At 35.9% G+C, this 11342-nt stretch overlaps 1 protein-coding gene across 1 annotated transcript; it reads right to left on the bottom strand.

Annotated features, from left to right (window-relative positions):
- Positions 1-8551: 8551 nt before the first annotated feature.
- On the bottom strand, positions 8552-9840 carry LOC139854575 (putative F-box protein At1g32420). Its single transcript, XM_071843874.1, has 3 exons — positions 9049-9840; positions 8865-9007; positions 8552-8747 (listed from the first exon to the last, which is right to left on the bottom strand). The coding sequence occupies exons 1-3, from the start codon at positions 9838-9840 to the stop codon at positions 8552-8554; spliced, it is 1131 nt and encodes a 376-aa protein (XP_071699975.1).
- Positions 9841-11342: the final 1502 nt, after the last annotated feature.

Genomic DNA, 11342 nt, shown 5'->3' with positions numbered 1-11342 from the left:
TTGCGGGACATCTTTGGGTTCCGGAGTTTGGTGACCTACGACAACTTGTTTTAGATAAGGCTCATAAGTCTAGGTACTCTATTCATCCTGGTTCAGGAAAGATGCATCATGATCTTAAGGAGCTGTATTGGTGGCCTCATTTGAAGGCTGATGTGGCTACGTATGTGGCTAAGTGTTTGACCAGTGCTAAGATTATAGCTGAACATCAGAAACCGTTTGGACTTTTGGTGCGACCTGAAATTCCCGAGTGGAAGTGGGAAGGTATTACGATGGACTTCATTACGAAGTTACCAAGAGTTGTGGGTGGTTATGATACCATTTAGGTGATTGTTGACCGACTCGCTAAGTCAACTCATTTCTTGCCAATTAAGGAAACAGATTCGATAGAGAAGCTTACCCGTTTGTATTTGAAGGAGATTGTTTCTAGCATGGTGTTCCCGTATCTATTATTTCGGACCGAGACAGTCGATTTACATCGAGGTTTTGGCGATCCTTACAGGAAGCTTTGGGAACTAAGTTGGATGTGAGCACCGCTTATCATCCTCAGATGAAAGGTCATAGTGAAAGGACCATTCAAACGTTGGAAGACATGTTACGAGCATGCATCATTGATTTTGGAAATGGTTGGGATAAGTACTTGCCACTGGCTGAATTTTCTTATAATAATAGTTATCATGGAAGTATTAAAGCCGCACCGTTTGAAGCTCTGTATGGTAGAAAGTGTAGGTCTCCTATCTGTTGGAATGAGGTTGGGGATGCTCATCTCACAGGTCCAGAAATTATTCATGAGACTACCGAGAAGATCGTACAGATTAAGGAAAGATTGAGAACCGCCAGAAGTAGGCAAAAGAGTTATGCCAATAAGAGAAGGAACGATATTGAATTTCAGGTCGGCGACCGTGTTATGTTGAAGGAGTCACCTTGGAAAGGTGTAGTACGTTTTGGTAAAAGGGGAAAGTTGAATTCTCATTTTGTTGGACCATTTGAGATTATTGAGAGAGTTGGACGGTGGCTTATCGTTTGAAGGAGCCACAAGAGCGTAGCGCTTTTCATAACGTTTTCATGTATCGAACTTGAAGAAGTGTTTGGCCGAGGCCAATGAAACCATTCTTTTTGATGAACTTCATGTTGTTAAACAACTCCATTTTTGAGGAACCGGTTGAGATTATGGATCGAGAGGCTAAGACTCTTAAGCAGAGTAGAATTCCTATTGTTCGAGTTAGATGGAACACCGGACGCGGTCCCGAGTTCACTTGGGAGCGTGAAGGTCAGATGAAGCAGAAGTAACCGCATTTGTTCCCAGATGCCGAGGAAACCCCTGCACCTGCTTAAATTTCGGGACGAAATTTCCGTAACGGGAAGGTACTGTAACGACCCTACTTTTTCCGTTATCTTTTGCCGTTAATTATTTAACGACCGTTAATTATTTTTCGTGCCACGTCATTTCTATGACCTATATTATTATTTTTGTAATAATATATTAATTATTATGTGTTATATGAATATTTGTATTCATATCTTTAATTGTACGTTTCTACGTGTCGCGGATTTCTATCCGGCGAATCTTTTCGGTCTTCAAACCAACGGTCGAACTTTTGGAATTTTTAAGTCCTAATTATTTTAAATATGATATTTTGATGTCATATGATTATATATAGTGTTTATATATTTTATTCGTCGCGTATTTATTATCTCTTCGAAAAATCAATCGCGTAGTAGCGTTTTCGCGTTTCGGGCTTCGATCGGGCGTTCGGGCCACAAGAAATTAGTCATTTTATCAAAGTTGGGCCACAAAGGGGCCCACCCCCTCAAAATTTCGGCCAAATGGGACCCCCCCTCCCCATTTTTCATTTTTCCAATTTTCCATTTCAATTTCATATTTCACTTATTATTTTTTTTTTTCCCTAAACCTAAATTCTCTCTAATACTCTCTTTCTTTTTTTTTCTTTCTTGGCCGCCATTTTTATCACCATCATCACCATCAATTAATCATCAATTATAGCTTGGATCAAAGGGCTTTTCACATATTCGGATTCTACACAACGATCTCTACGCGTTCTTATTACTTGATTCTTGATTAGGGTATAAACCCTAACCCTAGCCTTTTAATTTCTCATATATTTTACTGTATTTTGATGTTATTATGATAGCATAGCACTTGTGTATTGTTGTATTGATGATTGTATGCGTAGAATTGCTCGAATATACATGTTTTCGGTTTGATTAATTTGGAACAGCAGCTTATTCGTTCATTTCTGGTTGTGTAACTGATATAAAAGTGAAATTAAAGTATCTAGATGAGTTCCTCTCATCAAGACATTAATTTTAGACTCCGGATTCATGTCGTTTCGATTCCCGGAGCTCTAGATATGATTAAAATGGTGTTTTGTTAAGATTAAATTGTAAAAACGAATTGGTTCAGTTATGGTCCGATTTTGTGACCATTTCTGGAGTCTTTAGGGTGTACTAGTGTGTTAGGATTGATGATGGGATGAACTTTCATGTTCGAGTCATCGAAATCCGAGCCACGGATCACCCGTTATGACTAAAATACGTTTTTGAGCGGATTAAAGGTACAAACTGATTAAGAGCTGTAAGTCACGACTTGGTGACTGTTCTTGGGATGTTCTTGAGCACACTAACGTGTCGGGTGGGTTGGTTAGGCGAAGATATATAAGGCTCGCCGAAAACTGATTCCCGGGGCTCAAGTTATGACCCGATGAACTTTTGAATTAAAACTTATGGTTAAATATTAAAACTTATGATAAAAATAATGATTTTCATTATTGATTAATTACTTATGATATAAGAAGTAATTATTATCATTTAAGACTTATGATATATATTTATTATATCATTTAATTATTACTTATGATTTAATTAACATTTTAATTAAACTTATGATTAATAATACTTTTATTATTAATGAAAAATACTTATGATAAGTATTAAATTTATTTTATGAGAATATTATTTTAAGACTTATAATAAAGATTAAATAATTATTTAATTATTATAAGACTTAATTATTATTTAATTATGATCTAATTATTAAATACTTATGATTTAATAATTTTAATTAGAAACTTATGAAATGATTAATAATTCATTATTAATTAATAATACTTATGATATGATTTAAAATTTATTTTTAATTAATAATACTTATATTATGACTAATATTTAATTAATTAATTAAATACTTATGTTATATTAATTATATCATTTAAACTTATCTTAACTTTAATAATTCATTTTTATTTAATTAAACTTATGTTATGACATAATTATACATATTTAACTTTAACTAACATTATAACTTATGTTATTATTATACTTTACACTTTTAAAATTAATGTTGACTATGTTTGACCAAGGTTGACTTTTGAGTTGACTTTCGGTTGACTTTGACTTTCAGTTGACTTCTGTTGACTTTCTAAATAAGGAAACTTTCCTAACTTCAAAACTTTCTAAAAATAGAACTTTCTAAATTTGGAAACTTTCCAAAAATAGAAACTTTCCAAAAATAGAAACTTTCCAAAAATAGAAAACTTTCCAAAAATGGAAACCTGCTAAAAATAGAAACTTTCTAAAAATAGAAAGTGTGTGTCCGTACGCTGTTCCGATCAAACCGATGCATGTTGAGTGTTGTTCTATGTCTACTTGCAACATGTACAATAGCTATCATACTAAGACTTGACCTAAGTTAGTTATTTATATCGACCTGCTTTATTTATAGGTCGGCGTTGTGATCATTCATGATCACTTTACTTCATTTGCTGTTCGCATAATTGTGTGGTTACTTCGGTTGCTATTAAGGTGAGTTATAGTCCCATTTTTCTATTTAAATCTTTTGGGATGAGAATACATGTATTATATTTTTACGTATTGGACACAAGTGGAAGTTGGTTTAAATTATTCATTGTGAGTTGAACAAAAATATTCCCTAGTCTGGTAACTGTAATCACTGGTTTCTACTGGTGAACGCGAATCCTATGGATAGATCTATCGGGTTTGACAACCCCATTTCGAGCTAGTCGCGCTAGCAATTTATAATTGGAATGTTTAGTACTTCGTATTTTGTTGTAGATACACTTGTTCGGTGTATATTATTTATTGTGTTTGACAAGGGTAAATAAATGGTTAAGTGGTTACCAGGTGGCTCACGGAAAATGGAATAATGTTTTATTATATGTTTTCTAGCATATAATTTGGTGGTTCAAAAAGGAGTTTTTATGTTTTCAAACATAAATTTTTATTGTTTAAATTAAATATTGTTTGCAATATTAAACCTATAATTCACTCAACATTTTTGTTGACAGTTACTCGCATGTTTTATTCTCAGGTTCATGATTGATTGCTTCCGCTGTGCTTAGAGAGTCTGCATATTTATGATGGCAGCTTTTGTTAAACATTAACTTGCATTCTATTTTGTTACATTAAAAAGTGGTTGTTTGTTGACTTTATTTTGGTCAACTTTTGGTTAAAGTATTATTGTATAGTTTTTCTAAACTTATACATTTTAGTAGATTTCCTTTATAGGAAATCATTTTTAAATAAAGAATGCAAGGTTGTTTTATTAAATTCATATAGATTTTCGATCAAGCTGTGGGACCAAGTGACAGAGCCGTTAAGTGTTTTGACGGAGTCGTCACACGAAGCTTGATGATAAAAGCGAGAAGCTTATATTCGTGGGCTATGACTCAAGTTCGAAGGGTTACAAGCTATACAATCCCAAGAATGGTAAAGTAATCTCAAGTCGAGACGTGGTGTTCGATGAAGAAGCAGCATGGGATTGGAATGTTCCCGAAGAGGAGAATTACTATTGTCTCCCATATCCGTTCGAGAGTACTATAAGGAATGAAGAATATCTAGAGGTTCAAGAACCTTCTAGTACACCATCTCCGCACTCTCCACGTACTCCAACCACTACACCTAATGAAGTGACACCAACATCAGGAGGAGAATCAAGTAGGCTACAACATCACACAAGGAGCATTAGGGAGTTGTACGAGGTAACCCAACCTATGGAGGATCTATCATTGTTCTGCCTTCTTGCCGATTGTGAGCCAATAAGTTATGAAGATGCAGCAAAAAGCCAAAAGTGGAAACGTGATATGGACGAAGAGATTCAAGCAATCGAGAAGAATAATACGTGGGATCTTGCCACACTACCAAAGGGACATAAGGCTATTGGTGTAAAATGGGTGTACAAGGGCAAGAAGAATTCCAAAGGTGAAGTTGAAAGATATAAGGCAAGGTTGGTGGCGAAGGGATATAGTCAACGAGCCGGCATAGACTATGACGAGGTATTTGCTCCTGTCGCTCATCTAGAAACTATAAGATTGATAATCTCACTTGCGGCTCAACATAATTGGAAGATTTATCAAATGGATGTCAAATCCGCGTTCCTTAATGGCCACTTAGAAGAAGAAGTGTATATAGAACAACCTTTGGGATACATCGTGAAAGGCCAAGAGAATAAGGTGCTGAAATTGAAAAGGGCCTTATATGGGTTGAAGCAAGCGCCTCGAGCATGGAATAGCAGGATAGACAAGTATTTCTAGCAAAATTACTTTGCGAAATGCCCCCATGAGCATGCCCTCTACACCAAAGTTAGCAATGATGGAGATGTTATGATTGTGTGCCTATACGTGGATGACTTGAAATTCACCGGTAGTAATCCCAAAATGTTCGAGGAGTTCAAGAAAGCAATGGTTCAGGAATTCGAGATGACCGACATTGGACTTATGGCTTACTATCTTGGGATCGATGTAAAACAAAAGAAATAATGAATATTCATATCCCAAGAAGGATATGCGAATGAGGTGCTCAAGAAGTTTAAGATGAATGACTGCAAGTCAATGAACACACCAGTGGATTGCAATCTCAAATTGTCAAAAGATGATGAAGGATACTTGGTGGACCCAACACAATACAAGAGTTTGGTTGGAAGTCTGAGGTACCTAACCTGCACGAGGCCAGATATTCTCTACGGAGTTGGACTAGTAAGTCGATACATGGAAGCACCTACAATAAATCACTTGAAGGCGGCCAAGAGGATACTTCGCTACATCAAAGGTACGATTGACTATGGCCTATTTTATTCGACTTCTAATCACTTCAAGCTAGTTGGATACAGTGATAGTGATTGGATGGAGACATAGATGATCGTAAGAGTACGAGTGGTTTCGTGTTCTATATGGGTGATACGGCGTTCACATGGAGTTCGAAGAAGCAACCCATTGTGACTTTGTCGACGTGTGAAGCTGAGTTTGTAGCAGCAACATCATGCACCTGTCATGCAGTATGGCTGAGGAAGTTATTAAATGAGCTTAAGTTTTTCCAAAAGGTAGCTATAGAGATATATGTGGATAATAAGTCTGCGATTGCTCTAGCAAAGAATCCAGTCTTCCATGATAGAAGCAAGCACATCGATACGAAATACCATTACATCAGGGAGTGTGTTACAAATAAAGAAGTGCAGATAAAGTACACGAAGTCATTTGACCAAGTTGCAGATATTTTCACAAAGCCTCTAAAACACGAGACGTTTCAGAGATTACGGAGTATGCTCGGAGTGACGAAAACAAGTTTAAGGGGGGCTGTTGGAAGCTAAACTTGATTTGGGCTATATGTCTTGAATTTGGGCTTGCAAGTATTCAAGTATTATGGATCAAGATTGTAGTCCATTGTATAGAAACTTCTTGTAAAATCTAGTAGTCAAATATGTAGAATGATCTTATAAAATATCTAGGTCTAGAAATACTAGGAAATATCTAGATAGTAGTAGATGATGGAGTGATCTAGACTACTCCATTGAGTAGTATAAATAGAGGGCTTTACCCCTCATTTGTAATCAAGCAAATCAAGTAATAAACAAAGCTTTCTAGATTAATCAAACATCTAAATCATCAATCCTCTCTTCCTCAAATAATATACCTAGCCTCCTATTTCCAACAAGGTCAAGTCGTTGAAATGAGTTCTTCTGAAGTTGTTAAAGCAGTAGACGAGATATACTGGTCTCCTCTCTCTTTCGTCACACACACACACAAAACACAGACACAAATTGCATACTGCAACTACTTATCTGATATGAAATACTGTGTTATCTGTAGGCTCGAGAAGAACCAAAATTTAATCCTTCAAGTTTTAAAATCAGTATCTGGTTGGCAGAGACGATAATAGACTTTTTTGTAACATGCAACCAATGGTTTATGTTGTATAATTTACAGCTGGCAATTATTACATCCATGGATATTGACTACATGTAATTCTGAAACATTTGTTACACTTAACATCATATTATTCTTATTTTTGAGTTCAATTACAGCTTACATGGTCAATTATGTCCAGACAGCCTTATCATTTGTGCTTATTTTTGGACATATTTATATGCAACTCAAGGTATATAATTGTTTATAACATAGACAACAACTGAAACTGGCCTGAAAGAATAAAAGAACTGAGAATTATCTCAATTTTCTCTCTCCAAAACCGGATAGAAACAAAATCCATTACAATCAACCGGCTTATTTGACCTATTTCACTTCCTGATTCTAATTATTCAAAGTTCGACCACAGAAAATGTCGAACACGACTGATTTATCCTATGATCTTAAAGGAAGCAATCAAATCTATATAAATCCAAAATGAAAGTAAGAACAGAGGCTGAATCATACAGGAAAATTCCTGGATAGCCAGGTAAGAATGTGGAGAAGCAAACACATTAGAAGGCAAAATGAATTACAAAATTGATATCAAGAACACGATGTATCTATCTTCACAATATAATAAATTAAACATTTTTATCACTTTAGGTATGTTTGGCAAGGAGCTACTTAAAGCTTTTTGAAGCTTTTAGCTTTTTGATTTGAAGAAAAAGCTCCTATTTAATTAATAGCTTCGTTTGGTTTGACAAGCTTAAAGCTTTTAATAAAATTAAAAAGCTCTTAAAGAAAACGCTGTACCAAGTAGCGTTTGAGCTTGGAGATAGAGCGTTTAGTGTATAGATGACTCACATACCCTTCCAAAATATATTTCTCAAGTGTAAATCAAATAAATCTTGGAACAACTACTTCTACTTTTTGATATATCTAAATCTAACCAACCGAGATGCACATCCAATAACAAAATAATAAAATAATAATACAATAAAGTTATATCCAATCCAATCATGTTAGCGACGTGTATATATACATTAATTCTGATCATGTATATATTTAATTCATGACTCCCTTATTCTGTTATATTAATTAAATAATAATTAACTAGCATTAAGTGTTTATTACTCGTGTCCATTTTTGTCTTTTACTATTTTTTTAACAGCTTCAGCTACTTTTTCAAACACCTAAATATATCTAAAAAACTTCATCTACCACCTAAGAGCTTCCAACTTTCAGCTAATAGCTAAAAGCTACCAACAACTTACTTCCAGCTCTAGCTACCAGCTAGTTTTGCCAAACATGCCCTTTATCATGATAAATAATAAAGTTTACTTTAAAAATGTATTTGCATCATACAGTTTTCTACTTAGTAGAGAAGCGATCATCTAATGATTGAACGGCGGATGATCGAAGAAAACGTAGGTTGATACAGTCGAATATCTATTGTAGCTGCATAACCCTGATAAATAAAGTTGGCTACATGCAAAACGGCCTGTTTTAAGCGGTAAATAAACAAGCGTCTCTGCCGACAACTGTCTGTTACTCGTATTAATAAGTCTCCTGCATCCTTGTTCCAGTATCCTATAACCTTTATAAACGTATTAAGAGGAGAAAGGCGATTTTCTATCGAACCGGCAATGGAGGACCCAGCATTTTGTTTTATGATTCAGTAACCACATCTTTATGTAGGACATGTGCCTGCTGGTCTCATGATACACAAGTCCAACTTGACCATCTAGATCAACCAAATGCTCCATACCCGTACGATCAATAAGTGTATCATAAGGAGGAGGATCTATCAACCCAAATTCATCTTTCATCATGTCAAACATATTATTTTCCTTAGAGCATCAAGCGGCCAGTATTTAAGATTATAACAAACCAACCAGTGCAAAAATCCATTAGCAAATACAGCTTCACCACTTATGGGATACGCTGGAACTGCGGGTATCTCCCGCCATGATGAGTCCGTGCCCCCCAATACGTGTACCATGGTGCATATATCCTCCTTCACCACATCAGAATCATCGTGATTATACGACCTAATCTTCTTTTGATTTCGAAGCACAACACACACCATTTTGTAAGTATTGGTAGAATCATCACAACCAAGCCCACATGCCTCGCGTTCTTCAAACGCTGATGTACATGACCAAATTTCAATGGGTGGCAGCTTATAACATACTTTCTTTAAAGGATTGATCACAAGTAAAACGGTGGTGCCATCGTCAACGTTGTCAGGGTGGTGATCTTGTGATGAAAATATAAGACCCTTGCAGGAACCTAGAATTATGTCTCCTTCTACAAAAAATCTACTACTCCAGTCTTTACAGACAAACTCCATATACGGCGTTGGTGGATTCTTCTTTGTTGTGATCACCACTTCTTCATGACTAGTTGCAGTAGATTTTTCTTCTTCTTTAGTTACCAACATAGTGAGTGATGCAGATGCATACGGATATAGATGTAACTTGAACATCATGAGCATCGTGGGATCATCATTCATATCAGCTCGTTTGGCATTATGCATGATGATTTCAAGGTACGGATCGTTAATATACTTGCACCATACCTTGCTTACACATTGAAAACGAGCCAATGATTTTAGAGGCATTCTAGACAAGATGTTGTATATGATGTCAACCGGCAACTCATCACCACCTTTGATTGCCATCGATATAGCACGGGTTGGGTTTTTTCTTTGTTTTTTATGATGATGATGATAAATAGAAAAGCCCCCTGCAATGCAATACATTAGAACTTAGAATTGGTTTTATTTTGAACAACCGAAAAAAATTCATGAATCTATTGAATTGAATAATACTACTAGGGTGGTGGTGAATAAAGTAGAGGTGTTGCTTACAAAGCGTTACATATACACTCTGGGCTGGCTACTGTTGCAGCAACATAGTGGTGATCGGTACATAGTAAAATTTTGTAAACATACATACTTTTCTCACCACCATATCAATTTTTTGTTTTGTTTTATTATTATTTTTTAGGCTAAAAATTGGAAATATGTTAACTAACTAACTAACTAACTACAAATCCTATGTTGTTCCATGTAAGGAGGAAGAAATCTGTGCAAGGCATAAGCCAGATGATCACAAAGGGAGGGGTACATCATCAATCAACCAAGCAAGCATATATAAGAGAAACAGTAACATTCTTATCAACAACAACAACCAATTATTAAAACCAATTAGAGTGATTATGAAGTTTCATAAACACAAAGTCAATCTACAAAATCAAAACATTAGAAAATTCGAATCCTCATGTGTTAAATAATAGTATATTTAGCCATTAAAGAAAAGGCAAGATATAATAGTAGAAAATTCACATAACGTTTCACATTTATTTATATTTAGTATGACAGAGACACAAACTTTAAACACAAAAACATACTTATATATAAATTTCTTACCTGAAGTTTCCATCTTTTTCAGAGGGTTGTGGATATTGTGGCCAAATTTTTCCGGTGATATATTTTCTAGGTTTACCTCTTTTACTTTTCTTCTTCCTTTGTAAATGTTGTTGCAACAACGGACGATGGCAGTATCAGGTACGATGGGGTTTGCTTGTGTTGCAAATTTAGTGTAATTGTGGGTTTTAATCTACACTTGTAAATGGGTTTGGAGGCACGGAGTGTACACCCATTAAGTGATAGATTACCTGGACCCAAAAGTGGTTTTCCATTATTTACTATCATGACTTGGTCTACCTGAAATTTGACTAAGTGTTTTCAGTACTAAGTTTTCTTAGTAAGCTGAAATTTGGCTAAGTGTTTTGTGCTGGTTGTTCTGCATTGCTGGTCCCTGAGCTGGTTGTTCTGCGCAGCTGGTCCCTGTGCTGCTTGTTCTGCGCAGCTGGTCCCTGTGCTGCTTGTTCTGCGCAGCTGGTCCTGTTTGCTGGTTCCTCTGCGCTGCTGGTCCTGTTTGCTGGTTCCTCTGCGCTGCTGGTCCTGTTTGCTGACTTTTGCGATGCTGGTCCTGTTTGCTGACTTTTGTGCTGCTAGTCCTGTTTGCTGACTTTTGCGCTGCTGGTACCTATGCTGACTCCTTTGTGTAGCTGGTCCTTTTGCTGACTTTTGCGCTGCTGGTCCTTTTGCTGACTTTTGCGCTGCTGGTCCTTAAGAGGCAGTAGCAAGAAAACACTTAACACAATTTTGAGTGATTA

The sequence above is a fragment of the Rutidosis leptorrhynchoides genome, chromosome 1 (assembly GCF_046630445.1).
Source record: "Rutidosis leptorrhynchoides isolate AG116_Rl617_1_P2 chromosome 1, CSIRO_AGI_Rlap_v1, whole genome shotgun sequence".
NCBI classification, from domain to species: Eukaryota; Viridiplantae; Streptophyta; class Magnoliopsida; order Asterales; family Asteraceae; genus Rutidosis; species Rutidosis leptorrhynchoides.
This window is presented reverse-complemented; position numbering and strand designations above follow the sequence as displayed.

Excerpts from the sequence above, each read along its gene's own strand:
- LOC139854575 (XM_071843874.1), bottom strand. The coding sequence starts at position 9,840 with ATGGCAATCAAAGGTGGTGATGAGTTGCCGGTTGACATCATATACAAC. Across the intron at positions 9,008-9,048 it reads ATGGATTTTTGCACTGGTTG|GAAAATAATATGTTTGACAT; the intron begins GTTTGTTATAAT and ends TGATGCTCTAAG. Across the intron at positions 8,748-8,864 it reads GTGTATCATGAGACCAGCAG|GATACTGGAACAAGGATGCA; the intron begins GCACATGTCCTA and ends TAAAGGTTATAG.